This window comes from Anoplopoma fimbria, chromosome 3, assembly GCF_027596085.1.
Source record: "Anoplopoma fimbria isolate UVic2021 breed Golden Eagle Sablefish chromosome 3, Afim_UVic_2022, whole genome shotgun sequence".
Taxonomy (NCBI): Eukaryota; Metazoa; Chordata; class Actinopteri; order Perciformes; family Anoplopomatidae; genus Anoplopoma; species Anoplopoma fimbria.
Genome location: NC_072451.1, coordinates 5,943,008 through 5,962,814, shown reverse-complemented (window position 1 = coordinate 5,962,814; position 19,807 = coordinate 5,943,008). Strand labels below are relative to the sequence as shown.

At 40.6% G+C, this 19,807-nt stretch overlaps 3 protein-coding genes across 4 annotated transcripts; 1 reads left to right on the top strand and 2 right to left on the bottom strand.

Annotated features, from left to right (window-relative positions):
* Positions 1 to 1,569: 1,569 nt before the first annotated feature.
* Positions 1,570 to 11,146, bottom strand: LOC129088838 (ankyrin repeat domain-containing protein 13C-like). Its single transcript, XM_054596076.1, has 13 exons — positions 10,507 to 11,146; positions 9,645 to 9,686; positions 8,115 to 8,219; positions 6,143 to 6,228; positions 5,828 to 5,873; positions 5,594 to 5,660; positions 5,305 to 5,449; positions 5,083 to 5,214; positions 4,385 to 4,546; positions 4,218 to 4,297; positions 3,958 to 4,056; positions 1,943 to 2,043; positions 1,570 to 1,839 (listed from the first exon to the last, which is right to left on the bottom strand). Exons 1-13 carry the CDS (start codon positions 10,844 to 10,846, stop codon positions 1,709 to 1,711), a joined length of 1,536 nt encoding a protein of 511 aa, XP_054452051.1. The 5' UTR covers positions 10,847 to 11,146; the 3' UTR covers positions 1,570 to 1,708.
* Positions 11,147 to 11,511: 365 nt separating this feature from the next.
* Positions 11,512 to 12,686, top strand: znf830 (zinc finger protein 830). The gene has a single exon (XM_054626866.1). The coding sequence runs from the start codon at positions 11,603 to 11,605 to the stop codon at positions 12,671 to 12,673; it is 1,071 nt and encodes a 356-aa protein (XP_054482841.1). The 5' UTR covers positions 11,512 to 11,602; the 3' UTR covers positions 12,674 to 12,686.
* A 1,548-nt stretch (positions 12,687 to 14,234) lies between these two features.
* On the bottom strand, positions 14,235 to 19,509 carry efcab14 (EF-hand calcium binding domain 14). 2 transcript variants are annotated; one of them, XM_054626864.1, is made up of 9 exons: positions 18,976 to 19,509; positions 17,621 to 17,769; positions 17,305 to 17,450; positions 17,013 to 17,111; positions 16,793 to 16,900; positions 15,548 to 15,700; positions 15,346 to 15,445; positions 15,124 to 15,255; positions 14,235 to 14,413 (listed from the first exon to the last, which is right to left on the bottom strand). In XM_054626864.1, the coding sequence occupies exons 1-9, from the start codon at positions 19,149 to 19,151 to the stop codon at positions 14,235 to 14,237; spliced, it is 1,242 nt and encodes a 413-aa protein (XP_054482839.1). In that variant the 5' UTR covers positions 19,152 to 19,509. The 2 variants fall into 2 exon arrangements, with proteins under 2 accessions (XP_054482839.1, XP_054482840.1); XM_054626865.1 differs by having other exon boundaries at positions 17,621 to 17,766.
* Between the last annotated feature and the right edge of the window lie 298 nt (positions 19,510 to 19,807).

Below are 19,807 nucleotides of genomic sequence, written 5' to 3'. Positions count from 1 at the left end.
TTATCAGCAACTATTTTTTTTATAATTATTCATAAAAATTGAATGTTCCAGCGTCTCAATTGTATAAAAAAAAAAGCCTTTCCTTCTATTCAATTGGTTAAATGAAAATCTCTGGATTTTGGAGCGTTCTCTATTTTAATTATAGCCTCGAACAATCAAGACATTTTTGGCAGATTAATCAAAAAAGAAAATCATAAATTATGGCCCTAAACGTACTTTTTTTCTTTAAGCTAATTTAACAAAATATACTGAGTGTGAAAGTACCTCAAATCATTTAAAAATATTGCCATAAAGCAGTCTCACTTATTGCCCGGTGTAGTAAAATGCGTGACGGTTGAAATGAATACCGACCAGTACAATATGGAATACTGTCCGTTTATTATACTTGCACAAAGTCAGTTTGAACATGATGCTGGTGCTTTATTTAAAGGGAAGTGAAGTAGGTATGGTTGCAGTAGATGTAAGCTGAAGTCAGTCAACTCAATGCATCAGAATATTTCCCATCCGGACAGTTTTCGAGAAATCCAGCAATATCAACTTCACAGTTTAGTTTGCTCTCCTCGGATTAAAAAGAAAACGGGAGAAATATGCGCAGACTACCATCAAGGAGAAAGTTTATAAGCACATAAAAAGGTGTTCCAAAGTGATAGTGTTACAAGTTTTCAGTTTTTTCCCTTAATCTTAATAACCAATAAGTCTGCAGGTAATATGACAAACGCTCAGAGAATATAGCTGAAAGATGCATGTGAACCAGAAGGCTAACGCAGCCATAGCATGCCTTAAATATACTTAATATCAGTGCAGTATTAAACTAAACAGTTTACCTGATATCCCATCTGGGGTCTCCCAAACGTACACACACACGCGCACGCACACACACACACACACACACACCGAGCACAGATTTCATACTATCACGACAAACATGGTGACAGCTGAGAGGTAACATGAGCTAACCTGAAAACGCAGGCGGCGGCGTCCTGCACAGGGAAAAAGGCTTGGATATCAGTTGATGTGTTTTTATGCTGAACCTTCTCCCAGCTGGTTAAAAACATTCTTGCGTACTGGAAATGTATTGCTACACAGTGTTTTCACTCCTTTTGAGTTTATATATATATATTTATAGTACATACTTTATAAATGAATATTAAGCTCAGTTTGAGGATATAGCTAGATTCCGTTTTATGGATTACAGATGAGATGTGATTTATTTACATATAATACGGTGTCAGCGCAGCTAAGAACGAGGATTCAGTCATCAGTCCTGGGAGATGAGATAATAATAGATATTAAAATAGTGATGATGAAGAGTCCAGGCCGTGTCTTCTGACAGCTTTCACAGGAAACAGCAGCAGAGAGCAGCAGAGAGCAGCGCGTCGTACCGCTCAGGAGGTGAACAGTGAGTACATTGAAAGCTATCACTCATTTCACAAAGAACAACTGCCGATATGCATCTATATGTGAGATGGCGCTCTGTAACATCTGTTTGCATCGATTCGCTTTGGATCCGTCAGCAGAAATGAACAATAACTGATCAATAAAACCAGTTCCTTTTTTTTTTTTTTTTTTTTTTTTTTTTTTTTTAAACGGATAATATATATATATAGGAGTAAAACAATACAGGATTCCTCTTTTTTTTTTTGTTTCCCACCTCTCAAACAGTCAAACTCGCTGGTCATTTCCTGTTTGTGTCAGATGTGTTTACAGGTCAGAGGTCGGGGAAGCGACTGGGATCTTCTTTGAATTCAGCCGGGATGCAGAAAGTAGAATCTTCAAATTTGTCGTAGCGGAATTCCTGAAAAGTGACAGTTGCTGTGATGGTGGGGAAGACGGGGATGTCTGCGAGGGAGAAAAACACACAAGATGTAAACGTGTTACTGTGTGATCGTTCCCGCCGCGATCGCCCACTCACAGGAACACAGCGGTAGGTCGACACACATACCGAGTTTGACTGGAAACCCAGGCGGAAGTTTCATCTGAACGAACTCCCGGAGTTTGTTGAAGTGCTTGAACGGGGCTATGACCTCCAACACGTTTAGTAACCTGGAGGCAGAGGAGAGTGAGTCAGCGGTTTACTTTCACAGTCTCTTCTTTGCCAACATTTCCCAATATATGAACAAAAAGGGGATTTAGTGAAACGGCAATTTGAGATCCTGAAAAGAGCTGCAACAATTAAATGATTAGTTGACAACTATTCGGTTAATCCCAAACTGTTTTGATGATCGATCGAGTCATTTAAGAAAAAAACGAATTCAAAGTTCTCCGATTTCAGCTTCTTAAATGTGAATATTTTCGGGTTTCTTAACTCCTTTATGAGTTGTGGACAAAACAAGCCGTTTGAGGAGGTCATCTCTCAGGCTTTGGTAAAAACTGAAATTTTTTAACATTTTATAAATGTTATAGACCAAACTACCTAATAGATTAATTGAGAAAATAATTGACAATGACAATAATTGTTAGTTACAGTCTGAATGAATAAAGAATCTTGGTACAGGCTTCAGTCCATTTCTGCATTCCAACCTGCATTCTATCCAAGAGATAGGAGCAGTTAGATCAAAGAGTTATGTCCCGTTTATAAATAGTTTTATATAAATAGATCATATTAAACAGTAAAGAAGCAGCCCTTTGTGCCTGTACTGAGCTAAATGCTAACATGCTCACAATGAAAACACTAACATGCTAATGTTACAAAGGTACACCCTTAATAATCTTGCCACCTCTCATGTTATCTAGTGACCCGTTGGCGGCCCCTCACACCCAGACTGGAGCCCTCTGTATTCAATTATTCATCTGTATCCTGATACGTCAGCTTCTACGGAGGTTTTCATTCCTCGTCCTCAGTGTTCAGACAAACACTTGTCTTCTATCACTCCAAGTAAATCACGCTACATTACAGTTGCAAAAGATTTTCTCCATAAATGGTTACAATGAAAACTAGTGGGGCTGAGACTCGAAACTCTTCTCTCCGTCTCCTTTTGGTGATTAATGAAAATGAACATTCTTAACAGAAGTAAGTACAACATATTTGTAACATTACAAAGCACAGAAGGGGAAAAAACCACATTAAAAAGCCATTAGCTATCATAAAGGCCGGGGTTTTATTCCAGCTCCATTAAGGTTCGTTCAGTAGAAGAGATAAAGCAATTTACTACATAATGTCCCGGCAATATTTTACAGCACTGCCTGTAAGCCATTACAGCAGAACACCAACCCACATCCTGTGTGAATCCTCCATCCTCATCTTTAAAACCCTCCTTTCCTCAGATCTTATTTCCCCTCCATGAACCTCTCCCTTTTTTTTGCAGCAATATTCCTCTCAAGAAAATCAACGGTCATTAAAAGCTCAAAGTATTGTTGTGATTTACACTTTCAATCAACTCCTATTTGGACAAATCTACTTCCATCACCAGACGAAAAGAAAGCCTGTGTAAATGGATAACCAGCAGCGGGAAAAGATTACTGTTTAAAAGTTTTTAAAAAATGAGGTCATTTGGAAACAGTGTCACCATTACATCGTTTGTCCACCAGAGAGCACTGACTGCTTTTCATCTGTAAAACTTGCTGCAGTCCATATCACTGTTATCCTTAATATCCAAATGAAATGGATTCTCGGTTAAAAAGGTCAGACAATATAGTGTTATTGGCTTTTTAATATTTGTTTATCAGCCTTATACCCTGCATAGGCCAGGCTTTAATTGCTACATTTACAAATGTAATCCTAAACAAATGCCAAAAGCATTTATTTTTTTTCCATAGCACACTCAAAGCTCTGACATTTTCTTGTCACATGGTGAGGCAGTTTATTCAGTGTCTCCCCCAACCAACCGGCGTCTACGTGATCTGAGTTATTTCAGCTCTACGTTACACTTTTTTCTAAAGTGGGAGAGTATTCACCCAGGATCAAACTGTGCAGCAGAGCTTTGTAAATACTTCTGAGGAGGAAGGGGGTGTACTTACGACTCGATGCCTAGAGGGAAATCCTGGCTCATGGCTACATTAGCTTTGAAGTTCTTCTTGCTTTCTTTACACACAAGCTCTCTACCCAGATGAGGAGGCCTGAAGGCGGGAAGACACACAGTCAAACACACACAAAGAGACATTGGTTTTTATTCTTGGTGTATGACGTGGATTTAATCATCAGCATCTCTACGGAATTTCTTGCAATTGCCCTGCCTGAATTTCTAATTGTGATGGAGACGAACACACAAGATACTTACTTTCCTTGCTCTGCGGTGATGTACTCTTCCCAAGAAATAGTGTTGGCTGCTGGAGCTGTGAGGGACTGTCGTCTCACGGGCTGGGGACACGAAAGAGTCGGTGAGAGGCACATTCACAGTCATCAGGCTACCAGTACTGTTCGCTATTGGTCGATAAAGTCTCTTACCTCAAAGTTCTGTTCACTGATGCCGCCTCCTTTGCTCAGGCTCTCCATGATGGCTTTGTTTCTCAAGATGTCCTCCTCGCTAAGGTGTTCTCGCCGCTTCCGTGACTCCAGCACCAGACCGTTCACCGAGTAGAAGTCAGCCACGAAGTTTCCGATCCTCTCCTGCGCAGAAAAACAAGCAGGTGTCGGTGTTTGGTCATGAGTTTATCCTGTGAATTACCCAACAATACTGCTGATTTCTTAAAATGTGCCGTAGTGCAGTCTGAAGGTCGGACTGTACCGACTTCTCAGACGACAAAATATTTAAATTTAAAGCTCTCATCCCCTGTGGGAAGACAAGTTTATAAAACCACTGAATGCAACTATAAAAAGGTATACACAGGTCTTTTTTTAGATTCATAGTGCAATAAAACACTTGATTTGAAAACAAAGATTTGTGAAGGTTCTGCAAAGGGCGTATGATGGATGTTTTATTTGCCTTAGATACCCGATCCAGCTATCTGACTCAGTATTGGACGGATATTGGTGCACCTTTATTGAATGTACCTTAATTTCATAAATATGTTTCAACTATGGCTCATTTTATATTTACGCAAATCCCTTTGTCAAAGACCTACTGTAAATATTTAGTCTTTCTCTGTTGTTTGAATGCGTCTTGTAACGTGTTTTTCAGTAACGTTGTCTCCCATAATACTCACTGTTTTGTCCTCTCTGAACAGCCAGCCGATCTGACTGCGTGAGAAGCTGATGGACTTGGTGGACAGAGTTGCAGAGTAGACGTCGCTGCTCATCAGAATATCCACCTCCTCTTCGGTCTCCATCTCTGACTCCTAGAGGGCGGGACAATGGCGGTGAGTGGTTGCGGTTCATATTAAAACAGCTGATGTGAAACAGAGGGTCTGGCCGTACCGCTCACTCACCTCGTGGTGTATTCTTTGGTACACTTTTGCCTCATTGTCCAGAACCACGAAGGTCTGGGAGGGCGCGGCCTCGCCGTTGAAAATGAAGCTCAGATCTCCGCGCTGACACTTCATGTCAGTGAAGTCTATGAGAGTGGTGTCAAGTCTAAATCAAGAGAGAGGAGAGGGAGTGCGTGAGGAGTGTTTTGTCCTACTTTTGAGATCTAAAAGAAGTCCTCGACCTGGATGTCGACAACTTGCTGCTTCAAAAACACCGTGAATTAGATCCTCTATTACAGGAAACTCTTACCTGATGTTAATCCCCTGCTTGTAGATTTTACAAGCATCAGATGGAAGCATCCGGGACAGCAAAGGCACTAAAACACAGAAGAGAGAGTGAATAACAAGCATTTCATACTCCAGGTTTTGAATTGACTTTAAACACAATCCTTAAGCTGGTCTCATCAATTATCAATGTTGTAATAATGGTTGAGAGTTCCGTCTATAGACAACGTTTTTAGTGTGTGAAATATGAAAAACTCACCCCAGCTCTGAAAGTCCCAATGCAGCTCCAGATAAAAGTCACCAAGCTACAGAAAAGACACAAAACACATCTAACTGAGTGATTCAACTGACGTGCTATGATTAAATGGGTCAGAAAAAAAGTTCAGCGCAGAGAACATTTCCCATTATGCATTTCGGCAGGTCATTTGCATACTATAGGACACACACAAAAGTCATTTATGCAAATCCAAGCCTGCAGAGATTTTAGAAAATACAAATTGAGTGAAACTTCAGCGATGCAAAATGAACCACGTTGCAAACTTGAGTTTGTTGTTTGAGGCAGCGAGATCCTCACCTCCTTGAGAGCGTTCAGTAACTTCGGCCTCTTGTCCTCCACACTCTCTCTGGACTGCTGCTTTAACTTCCGCAGTATTGCTGTGACTGAGGAAACAAAGAACTTAAGTTACACAAATGTACACATTCAATGTCTTTACGTCGGCTAAACAAGGTGCACAACTTGTGTTTCCCACTAGTCTGACTTTAATGATATAATTGGTTGATTGCTCTTATCACAGATATATTGATATCAGAGGACAGAGCTGATACAACTTCACAAAGTGCAGCTCTTTCTCTCACAAACCAACACAAAAGTGCTGATGAGGCGCTGGCTGCAGCTCGTCATTGCACACAACCAGTGAGCGAGCTGCTGATGCAATATGCACATGTGTGAAAGTGGATAAGAGATGACCGATGACACGACTGCAGTGTTTTTTTGTGAAAAGCTAAACGTTTGATATCAAGCAGACATCATCTCCATTTGTCCTTCACACACTAAGTGATGGCCAGCTGGGAGCAGCGTTTTATTCATCCAAAGATCTAAATACCACACGCCCTGTCTTTTCTCTGCATGTCCTTGGTGGTGGTGCGATTGTTCCCAGCCCCCTCTCTGCCTCCCCTTCACCCTTGTGAGTCGGGTGACCTTCTTAAAGCGGAACTACTGGTCCCAGTCCCACGACAGCCTGCCACAGCAGGAACGGAGACTCGTGACGCATACTAACGAGGTTGAGGGTCATTTCTCACAGTGCTGGTCCTCACAACCTCCATCACAGACAGAATGGGAGGCTGATAACTCACAGTTAGGCTATCTATACAGCCAAAAAGCAAGAGGAAACTTGTGAGCTCAACTTTGTCACAAAAAAAACAGAGATTAAAGATTTATTTAGTCCTTTATATTTTCTATTATCTTTAGTTAAGCATACAAAATGAACACCACATTTAAAAAAAAAAAAGGAAAGAGCAGCAGATGCATCCCAAAGGCATTAGCCGGTGCCTCTCACATGTCATTTGACTCTTTCTCCCTGCATGTCAGATCTAAAAGCAGTAGCGTCATTAAGCAGGGGAGTGACCGGGCTGTAAGCTCAGGGCTTCCGAACGCTAAGCCACCGTCCCGGCTGCGTTCCAGCCCATCTGGATGACGAGAGCTCAGAGAAAATCCCTACTTTTAGCTTTTTAGCCGGACCGAGCGGATGGCCGCCTTTAAACAGTTACAAATGACCTATAAAAGTCCTTCAAGCGTTCAGACGTATGACGTGACCTCCAACGGTATTCGGCTTTTTCCACATTCATAAAACCAAAGGTGAATGAATGAAATTGGAATAAGTCAATGATGTGCACAGTATAAAGCATAATATGGAAGCAGTACTCATCATCATCAGTTGAAAATGTTGTCATTCTTTCCTATTTTCATCTTCAGATGTTCTCTGCAACTTGACTGGATTTCAACTGTGGGCAATTCAACTGATTTCATCCCTGATGCAACTCCAGAAACTCTTTATTGTGAGGTAACCGAACAGACTCGAAACTAAACTGCCAGGAAATCTTTCTGCAAAGCACGGACTCTGGAAATTGAATTAACTTTGCGTTTTGTATTTTATTAGCTATGAGAAATAAAATAAAAAAATCTGTATTTCCTTCTTCATTAGGAAAATATATTCTATAATTAAGCTGTTAACACAAAAAAACAGAAGACATCAGCTTCATACAGAACTTCCTGAACACACCACCACCACCAAGCTGACATTTACCAAGAGTGCTACGATATTAGCATTCAAACAGAGAGCTTCTCCAGGAGTCAGAATGACTTTAACACCAGCATGAAGCCATCATAAATCCATCGGCCCATCAGACCGGTCTCACTGAACCTAACTGTTAGAACGGGGATGGTATGACCTTGGGCATGATGCTGAGATTACCACAAACCCATCCAAACATGAAACCCCCCCCGAGACAGCAGACAGCTATTATAGATCAGCGCTAACGTTACTTACTCATTTGCCTGTCGCCGTAGCTGATGGCCTCTGCTAGAGGGCTCCATCCCTGTGCATTCTTAATCTTTACAGGAGCGTTATGGGCCAGGAGCAGGAGGGCACACTCTGAAAGAAAAACACAAACGGTTAACAATTTCAGACAACTCACATTTGTCTCTGATGTCAATTCTGTTTGTTGTCAACAATGTTCTTTACCTGTTGTTTTGAGCAGCCATGCCAAATTCAGAAGGTAAATGTTAGGATTTTTAATATAATATTCGTAACAGTGTCGTTACGAAACATGTCAATGTTTAAACAGACTGCTGATTTTAATGTAATGACAAATGTAGGACATCTTACATAGACATTACATTCTGTACATTCAGATCAGCATCAACAGTAGTAACTACTACTACTTCTGTACTGGTGATGAGGTACTTCCATAGTTCCACTATAATTCCTCCCCTTTTTCTCACATTTTGGCGTATGGAGTTTTTCAGTATCCACATTGGTAGAGGGTGTCGTATGTTTCACAGATGTAAATCCCTAATTTGTGATTTTGGCCGATATAATTGACTCATGCACGTTGCACTGCAAAAAGAAGTATCTGTGTCCTTATGCATTGGCTGCTTTGCATGTTTTCGGTGATCTATGTAGATTTATCTAAATTAACTCCATTGTTATACTAACTATATTACAGAATATTCACCAATCAGGACTGTGAGTGGTATTCAGGTTACCAGGCACTGCAGCGGTCAGATGAGACATGGTGAGTGCAGCTTGTTTATGGGGGGGGGCTACTCCAAAAATGAAACTGAAGTGATATTTAAAAAGGGCCTTTAATGAGTATGTCAAGTGCTCTTTCAATAAAGCCTCATTATCATAGATGAGAGGCCATGCACGGGCGGAATTAGTGTAATTTTCTGGGCTGAACCCTAGACCGGTAGATTACCATCTGAAAAGCTTTTTATGTTCAGTTTTGTTTAAACCTCCTAAAATAAATAAATAAATAAAAATGTATTTTTATAAACCAGTTATTAAAAAGAGCAAAACTTTTGCACTCCAGTAGGACGACATGTGCGTAGAAGAATACCTTAGGTAGGCAATATAGAACAAAAAACTCCCGCACGCTGTCTTCTTCACTTGCGTATAAATATCTTTTAGCAACAACGTTTCGGTACGTAGACCTTCATCAGGTTATTTTACAAGGAAATGAGGATGCATGCATTAAATAGAACTTGGGGTTCGTAAATAGGTTGGTAGACCAATCAGATTGCCCCAATCACATGACATCAATCAGTCATCCACGAATCGGAACCATCAACAAATAAAGAATCAATTTACATCATATCGTGGCACTAAAAGCCTACAAACAACATGAAAACATACACATAATACATAATATATAGGAGGAATGTCTTCAATCAAAAAACACATAAAGAAGATAATTATAGAAATTATAGAAAGGCTGTAATGCCAAGATCAATACTTTTCTTTTATAGGACAGGATTTTTAGGAGTTTGCAAAGGTTTTCTATAAACCAGTTTTTACCTTTTTGGCCCATCATCACAGCCAGGTGAAGAGGTGTGTTCCCTGCAAGAGAAACACTTCAGATGATCTCCCCATTACATGTAAACACAAACAAATGAATTAATCCACATGTGATAAGAGAGGCCTGGTGTGAAATGCATTTAAACAAATGAGGCAATAGATTAGGCAGATCTTCTTCCTTTCTTCCAACTCTGCTCCCAGTAGACCACATGACACATGACACTAAAAACCTGTGCAATACAACACACTGTGCAATTATAGCTATAATAGTGTTTCTGTCTGTACATATAATATTTCAGTTATTGTGGATTCTTTACTGTTTTTATTGCTTATTTATAATCCAACGTGACTTCTCTCATTGTGAGGATTTAAATATCCAACTTTGTGATTTTGCCTTTTGCTGATAGTAAGGGAAGCTGTCACCTCAACAAAGCTACAAAGTGGAGTTTGAGTTGCTTTGGTTTTGAGAAACTGTTTGAATTGCAGTATGTGTGAATGTAAAATGCATGTTTGTGCTGCTATAAGTTACAATACAATCCAATTCGTGGACAAATGTGGGGCATTTGATTTAACTCCACAAATGTGTGAATTTGCTGCTCTTTTCTTTGTCTTCAAGGAAATCTGATCTACAATTGTATCGATGAATCCAAGAAATAATTAATATACTTATCAATAATGTGCAATACAAATACACTGTGCAATTATAGTTATAACAGTTTTCTGTCTGCATATATAATCAGTTATTGTGGATTCTTTACTGTTCTTATCTTGTTTTTCTTTTACTAAGTCTCTTGCTTGCACTATAACCTATGCTGCTGTAAAGGATTCTCTCATCTTATCTCATCAACAGCATTACACTCACCATGCACATCTTTCTGGGTGATGCTGTGGGTCCTGATGAGGGAGGACAGCCGACGCACGTCTCCCTTGAACACGCACTCGTGCACGGGGAACTCCAGGTCCTCAGTGGTGGTGAGGATGATGATGGGGTTCTTGTTGCTGTCGGTGCAGACTGATGAAGGGTTTCCATTCATGTTATTTGCATTGTGTTGTGACGTTTTGCCGGCTCTCTGGAAACCCTTGTTTGACTTGACATGGTTACTGGTCCCATTAGGGGTGTCGTCGTTGGTGTCCATGATGTCCTCATGTTTGTTGGGTTTGTTGTGGTCCTTCCTCACGGCGCGTATCTTCTCCCCCGTCATGCTGACAGACGAACCTACACCTGCTACAGTTAGCTTTAGCTCCCAGCTAGTCCACAATACAATGAATGCGATGGGCGCGGCGGTGCAATTAAGAGAAATAAAATGCTAAACATAACAGAAACACACACACACGATAAATCAACACACAGCTACGGATTAAAACGAATTAAAAAAAAGACTACATCGTTCTGTGTATGTACGGTGGAAGGGGGTCGATGCTTTGCGGCAAAAACAATGCAGGTGGACGAGCGGACGGCACAATAAACCATCCGAGCTATCGCGGGGGGGACATCTCGCGAGAGTATACCTCGAAGCGATTTCGTGCCGTTTACGTCATCTTCCAGCGACGCATTTTGCCTTCTAACTGAGTTGTTGGTATGATTTGGACTGTTTATTATAAAAAAAAATTTATGAATTACATTTTTGTTTGCTGTTTGAATGTGTCTGTGTTTTATATTAACGAACAAATGTCTTAATAAAAGTTATTGAAAAAAATAAATAATAATAATAAATAAATAAAAAGTAGCTGGCTAGCTGCGTTGTTTTAAAAAAAATAAAAATGGCGTCCTCAAAGAAAAGGAAGAAAGTTGTAAATCAAAAAGGAGCAAGTCCGAACGGTATAATAAACCATCCGAGCTATCGCGGGGAAATCTCGCGATATTATACTTCGACGCGAGTTCGTTCCTCCTACGTCATCTTCGAGCGACGCATTTTTACTAAATCGCAAGAAAGTAGCTCGCTGCTTTGTTTTCAAGAATGGCGTCCTCAAAGAAGGGGAAAAAAGTTGTAAATCAGGAGGAACTTCGGCGCCTGATGAGGATAAAACAAAGACAGACAACAGACAAGAAGCGCGTGGAGTCTCCTTTTGCTAAATATAACAGTCTCGCGCATCTCAGCTGCACCTTGTGCAACGTGCAGGTGAAGTCTGAGCTGCTGTGGCCGGCGCATGTTCTCGGAAAACAGCATAAAGAGAAAGTAGCCGAGCTGAAGGGAGGGAAGAGTCAACCAGTGGCACCACAGAGTCAACCAGTGGCGCCACAGAGTCAACCAGTGAAGAGGAGAGCGCCCGACAGCGAGGACAACAAGGGGAAGAGGGTGAAGCCCTCCTCGGATGCGGGTCAGTCTACGTCATCGGAGCTGCCAGGTGATTTCTTTGAGAAACCCAACGAGAAGGGGGCTGTTTCTACTCAAACATCTGCAGGTCTGAGTCTGCTGGCTGGGGTTTATGATGATGGAGATGATGATGATGATGATAATGAAGAGGAGGCAGGTGAGGCAGGAACCACAAACCCTGCTCCTCCTCCTGCAAAGACTGAAGCTGCAGGACTACCCGATGACTTCTTTGACAGCTCCCTCCCGTCCACACCCGCCATCTCCCACTCAGGATCCATCCTGAAGGCAAACGTGGTGGAGAAAAGCGCAGAAAAGAAAGAAAACAGCGCAGAGGCACTGCCGGAGGGCTTCTTCGACGACCCTGTCAGAGACGCCAAAGTGCGCAACGTGGACGCGCCCAAAGATCACATGGACAAGGAGTGGGAAGAGTTTCAGAAGGAGATACGACAGGTGAACACCAAGTCAGAGGCCATCGTGGCGGAGGACGACGAGGAGGGTCGCCTCGAACGACAGATTGATGAAATCGATGAACAGATCGAGTGTTATAAGAGAGTTGAAGTTCTGAGAGACAAGAGGGATGTGGTGAAGAGCAAGGTGCTGCCCAGTGCGGAGGAACAGATGGAGGTAGATGGCAGCGATGAGGAAGAAGAGGATGAAGAGGAGCTGCTTGGGCTTTTGTACCATGACTGGAGGGCTAAAGGGGCACTGGCCTAGGTCTCTCTAGAGCTCCTATAACTGTGAGACAGAAGCCATGCGTGTGTCAGCAATTGTAAATATGTTTGTTAACGCCACATATTTTGGTATATTTCTGGATTAAATGTGATGCAGTGATGCGCGACGTTATTGTAAACCGTTGTTTAGACAATGTTTCTCAGTTCATGACTTAAAGAAACCAGATGGAGCACAAATCAAACCTTTTAACTTTGTTTTATTCATTGGTGCTCACACAAAAAAAAAAAACACATTCATAAAATGTCCCCCCCCAAACACAGCAGCAGCTTGGACCCTATGCCATCTATGTCATGACGGCCAAAGCTGTTACATTGTCCTGCAAAAAAAACAAGTAGTCGACTATGTTAAGTTTATAAATAATTTGTTCATGTTACATTATAAGCAACATGCAAAGCACAAATGAATTATTTAAAAAATGTACAATGTTAAGATTAAGACCGTAGAGAACATTTTACTGAACCCCGACCCGCTTCACAAGATCATTTCGAATAATACATTTAAACCATTTTTTACAGAGTACAACAATGTTTGAGTATGACAACTTTCGTATGTAAATACACCATTATTAAGCCCATTAAATGGAATAAAATGAATCAAGTAAAGAGTGATGGTCAGTGCTTCCTGTACTACCTGTTATACACATTGTGAGCTTGGTGTGTCTCCTGTCAACTGCAATTTTAAACAAGCAATATCTGTCATTTTGTTATTGCTACATATGCATCATGATTTACCATTTTAAAAACTCTTAATGATTTAAAGTGTTCGTAGCCCTTTGAAACTTGTAGAACTGAAAGCTGCAAAAATACCAAGCGAAAAAAAAACAAGACATTTACAGAAACTAAACAACAATCAAAATGTAGCAACTAACTGAAAATAAGAGGGAGAAAAACACTGAGCAGGAAGAGATCTGAAACGGTGATAAGCCTATAAAAGAGCATATATAAATCCTCACTGATGCTCAAATGTGTGTTTCAATTAAGTTAGGAACCGGACTAAAACAAAACAAACCACTCACAAAAAACAGTTTCTAGTCAATTTTGTAAACTTTCCTAAAATTCTACCTCAGGTTCTATAAATATGGTTAGTTGTTCCAGGTGTTGATGGGTGAGGAAGTAAACTGAAAATGATATCCTCCATGGAAGCTTAACACACTAAATACGGAACAAAAAAAGAAAAGAAATAGGTGCAGGTATGAGGTATGCAGCAAGTATGAGGATTGAGGGTGGAAAACAGGACTCAAAATAATTCACACTTCCCATGGTTTATTTAATTTAAACCATGGAATTTGCTAAAAATAAGAGCGGACTATTCTGCATACGGGTACTCCCATGGATGAATTTTAAAATGTGAGCGTATGTTTTGTGTTGAAATAGGCCGTGGAGGGAGAGTGAGTATGGGGCATGCCAGCGCCACTGTTCCACAATCAGTATGATAAATATTCAGTTCACAAAAGTGCAGCAATTACAGAAAAGGGTCGGGAACTTCAAACTCCCAGACCCCGCTGGGTATTCAATACTGTTCACTGCTGTCAGTGATAATGTGCTCACAAACCTAGAGCAGCTCTCAGCTCCATCAGGGAGTACATCTGGTCTCCGTCATTGTCAAAACACTCCATGGTGCGACCATTGAGATTCGATGTTTTAAATAATTTCCTCAGGCGGCGGTAGTTAAATCCGGAGGAGTTGCGTCCGATGCCTTCCTGCTGGAAGACGTCCTCCAAGTCTGAAAAGATGAATTTTATTCAGAAACATGCAAAACGGGTTTGTTTATGATAGCGAGGCATTCTTGTTATGGCCCTTTGCAAAAATGTGTAACCTTTCAAATATCTTAGGAAATATGCTTCTTTGCTTTCTTTGAAATGGGGGAACAGCTAGTCTGGCTCCGACCTCAGGCAAAAATCCTCCAACCATCTAGAGCAGTGGTTCTCAACCTTTTTTCAGTGATGTACCTCCTGTGAAATACCTTTTTAGCCAAGTACAGCTAAGCATTTTTGGTTGAAAAAAAGATGTAATACACAGCGCTCTGCCATCAGTGTCTGATTTATTAAACTGTCAACACTGACGATTGCATTGTTGCATTAAATTCAGTTTATGAACTTACACTTATATTTTATTGAATATTTATTAAATAACAATTTTTAAAGGATTTCTGAATGGATGCTAATTTTAAATACATTTTTTTTTTTTAAATCTCACGTACCCCCTGGAGTGTCTTCACGTACCCCCATTTGAGAACCACTGATCTAGAGTATGTCATGTCTCATCTGTATTTGAGGTTGCTCGGCAACCAGTGGAGACTTTACATATTGTAGCCTTACATTTACTGGATAGCCGTTTCGATCTCGGCAAGAAAGCAAATATATGTATCTTCCCGAATGTTAAACTATTCCATTAATGAATGCTGACAAATAAAACAGGATTGTTAGTGTTCACCTTTCAGAGAACTGACTCCAGGCAGGAACAACCTCTTTGGGCATGTTGTCTCAGCATTTCTCTTAGAGCGGTTTGGGGTTGCGAAGCGTGGACGTCTGCTTGTCTGAGGCTCTGTCAGTGGTGTGGATACCTCTGTGATAATAAAAGGGGGAAAAACATATTTAAATGCAACATGGGGCAAAACAACCTGCTGTGATAAAACTTCTTTATCGAACACTGTACCTTGCACATCCCCGGGTGTTGCTTTGGTCGTCGTAGCCTCTTTCGCCGCATCGGTTGCTGAGCTTTCACCGGTGATTTCTGCTGCGTCATTGTTCTTTGACTGTAGAACAGATGGAGCATGACATGTAAAATGCATTCATTTAGGCTCGTTATTCCAAACCAGGGATACTTGTAATTAGGTTCGTAGCTAAATATTACTCACGCTTTGCTTTGATCCGTTCTCTAATGACGACACTCTCTGCTGAAGTTCTGCAACCGTAGAGAGGAGGATGTGGATGTGCTCATCGGTCTGTGTCTGATGCAGCTCCTCTGTCTTGTTTGCCTCACTCACTGTTTTTCTCAGGTCTGTGATGTCCTATGAAAAAAGAAAAAAAAACTGTTTAAAGCAACTGTTAGATGAGATTTCTAAAAATCTAAAGACTTGAAGGATTCCAGGCAATCAAAAGGTAAACAACTATAGAGATCTAAGCCAGCTAGCAATTCATCACTGGCCCCATAATTATTGAGGTCACTGTGTAAAAAAAGATATAAAAAGTGTATGAATATTTGCCAATCCTCTTTGCACTTCCTATTTGGCTTATAAGAAACAAAGTAGAGAAAACACTCTGCAGTTGTCTCAGATATTTGACCTAGTTTCACGCAGCAAACTAAAGCATCTAAGCTCCCGAAATAGATTGGCACTTGTTTCATGAATTATGAATGAAAACCCGACGCATGGATCCAAGAAATGACAGGACCTTCGTAACCCGACGGCTCCGTCAGTGTGAGCCTGAGAAGAACTGCAAAAAACATTCAGGAATGCGAGGGTAAACAAATAAACAAATGAATCACGCAGTGGCAAAGTTGGCAGCAGATCAGCCAATATTTCATCAACAGAATCATCTTGGCCATATTTAAGTAGATTCGAATCAATTCTGAGTGAAATAAATATGCAGAAGCAACACAACAGCTATGAAATGAAAAGTGGTACATTGGAAACTAGCACGCCGAGTTATTCAACTAATTCTCTGAAGCAAAACGTACTGCTAACTCCTTTTACAAACACCGCGCACCATACATTCGTGCATGAATAATAAAAGAGAAAGCCTCCAGCAACACTTGCAGCGAGCGTCGAGATGTAAATAAAAAATACAAGCCGTCAAACGTAATAAGTGAAATCTAACTTTGACTTTGACTCAAGAAAAATCCATGGGCTTTGCTCATGAGAAAAATGCCTTCAGCCCTGGATACTATTTAGAAAGGAACATAGCTTCAGGTTCTTCTGTGATGTTTGTCAAAAATCATTACGCAAGGTAAGGCGGTTCTCTCCGACTATCCTGCTTCAAAAATATTAAAATCAATTCAACATAGAACAAAAAGGGGAACTTGTGAAAGTGAAAGCCTTTAATCTGACCATGTTATCATAACAAATCAGCTGTTCGGTGGAAATAATAAGTGTTGAATTTACCATTGTCTTCTTCAACTCTTCATCTTTCTTCTGATTTTCAAGAGCAGCCTGCATAGTGTTCACATCGTGCTGCACACTTGTTAGTGTGCTGCCAATTGTAGCAACACTCTGGAAGAGAAAAATACACTGCAAGGTCAGTATGACATTCAGCACAAGAAATACAATTTCAAAAGATTCTCAACCACATTTCTCCTTTTATTCCATTTAGCGATGTCTCTACCTTTTGAAGCTCTTCAACTGTAGCGGGAAGGCTGACTAAGTCGGCAGCTGATTTCAGGTTGGCCTTTAAATGGTTGACTGCAGAGTCCAGCAAGCTGATCTGCAGGGGTAAAATGACACAGAATATTTAGTTACACCTCTTACACAGAATTACCGTTCTATTTAGCTACTTCCAAAGAAAACTTGTGCAACATTACTGTAACTCGAGATATTCCTCACCACTTTCTGACTGGTGTGTGACAATATGAATGTTAAGGTAGCTTGAAAGCCGTTGAGCGACAAAAACAACTGACCTTTCTGTTCATTTCCGTAAGGTTAGACCAGAGCTTGCTCAACCCCTTGTCCCCGTTTTCAATGTCGTCAAGCTTTCTGTCCTTGTTTTTCAGGTCCTCACTTAGTTTTGGTATCTCACTTGAAGACGCCTTCTGGCTGGTTTCCACTGTTATAAAAGCATTACAGTAAGTTAAAAGCAGTGATAAAGACGAAGGAATGCATGTGCAACTGGGATATCAAATGTGTACGTGTCAGTGCAGTCAGCTTTTTATGACCCATCACAAGGTAACGGTGTGTGTGTGTGTGTGTGTGTGTGTGTGTGACAGTGTGCCTTACTGCTATGCAGCTTTTCTTTCATAGAGTCTAGATCTTCTTTCAGAGCGATCTGCATCCATATGAGTCCAGCACAGGCCATAACGCAGGCAGCCAGTACGATGAACAGAAACAAGGGGTAGCACACATTGCAGCACTGCGCGTAGCTTCTTCTGTGAAGAGAAGCAACGCGGTAACGTTAGACATGACAACTGCAGCCCCTTGCATTATTAATGAAGGGGGTATTTTCAGAAGACTGCATTCAGTGTCATGGGACATCATGGGAATGATGAGGATTTCTGGTAAATAATGGTTCTTTGAAATATGGATTATATCATCACTTCAATTATCATGCTGAAAGGAGTATTGACTATTTCTAATTTGGCTGATATTAAGCTTCAGGAAAAAAGCCTGAGCAAGTTCTTAGTAAGCAAGATGTGTCATTAGATTATGATGACGTGTCAGGGCATAAGCTGCTAAAAAACAATCGTTGTTTCAAGATTTAAGACTTTTATTGTAATTCTTCAGCACATGTACAGTACCAGTCAAAAGTTTGGACACACCTTCTCATTCAACTACTTTGAAGAATCTAAAATATAAAACATATTCTGGTTTGTTGAGCACTTGTTTGTTTACCACATAATTCCATATGTGTTCCTTCATAGTTTGGATGTCTTCAATATTAATCTACAATGTAGAAAAAAAAGAATAAAAAAAAATAAAGAAAAACTATTGAATGAGAAGGTGTGTTCAAACTTTTGACTGGTACTGTAACTGAAGAAGAATGGAATCTAACCTAATAATCTGATAAATAATCTGCCAAAGAAACAATCACACAGTACAAAAAAGCACACAAAAAATACAAAAAAGCACAAAATAATACAAAACAAAAAGCACACAAAAAAGCACAATTTTTTTTTTACAAAAAAGCACACAAAAAATACAAAAAAGCACACAAAAAATGCACACAAAAAAGCACAAAATAATACCAAAAAATCACACAAAAAAAGGACAGAAAATACAAAAAAGCACAAAAGAATACAAAAAAAGCACCAAAAAAGCACAAAAAAATACAGAAAAAGCACACAAAAAAGCACAAGCACAAAATAATACAAAAAAGCACAAGCACAAAATAATACAAAAAAGCACAAGCACAAAATAATACAAAAAAGCACACAAAAAAGGACAAAAAATACAAAAAAGCACAAAATAATACAAAACAAAAAGCACACAAAAAAGCACACAAAACAAGCACCAAAAAGAGCACAAAATAATACCAAAAAAATGTAAGAAGAAACGAGTAAACACATCCTCCTCATTACAGCCTGATTACAGCCTGATTACAGCCTCATTAAAGCCTCATTAAGCGGACCACTCACTTCCCGACTCCGGCTCCGCCGCCCATGCTGTTGAACTCGTCGTCGTCGGAGCTGGAGTCGGACTCGGACCCCGGCGGCTCTGTGCGGAGGAGCCGGTGTCCTGTCCCCTTCTTGGTCTTCTTCCTCTTGCTGTCCCCGAGTCCGATGAGGGCATTGAGCTCCTTCCTCTTCTTCATCTTCTTCTGAGGGGTCAGCGAACCTGCCGCCGTGCCCGAGGTAAACCCGACTAGATCCAAAGTTTTGTCCAGTTTGGAGGATGTTGTGGATGTAGCGGCTAGGCTAGGGTTAGCATCTGAAGCTAACGGGAGCTAACGCGGGGTAGCTGTCGTTGCTGAGCTGTCCGGTAGCTTCACATCGTCTCAGCGAGGCTTAAGAAACACCTGCTTCGACGTAGCACTATTAAAAGTCTTTTTTAAAGTGGATAAATAAAACCCACCTGTCGTACAAAGCGGAATATGCGGCGCTGTATCTGCAGCGATCTGTCCGGCTGTGTTGTTTTGGCAGGGCGTCCGAGTATCCTCTCTTCTGATTGGTTGAAACGAGCAGCGACGACTTCCGGTTCTCTGTGCTGTCAGAGAGACGGACGGCGGCGCGCGACACCCACGCGCGCGCGCGCACACATAGATTCTGAAAGTCAAAGAACAGTGTTCAGTACCAGTCAAAGGTTTGGACACACCTTCTCATTCAATGGTTTTTCTTTATTTTTATTTTTATTTTTTTGTATGAAGGAACACATCCTAATAAAAGGATTATTGTAATAAATATATAAGAAATCACGATTTTATATAAAGATCAATCTGTTAAATATGTATTATTATTATTATTATTATTA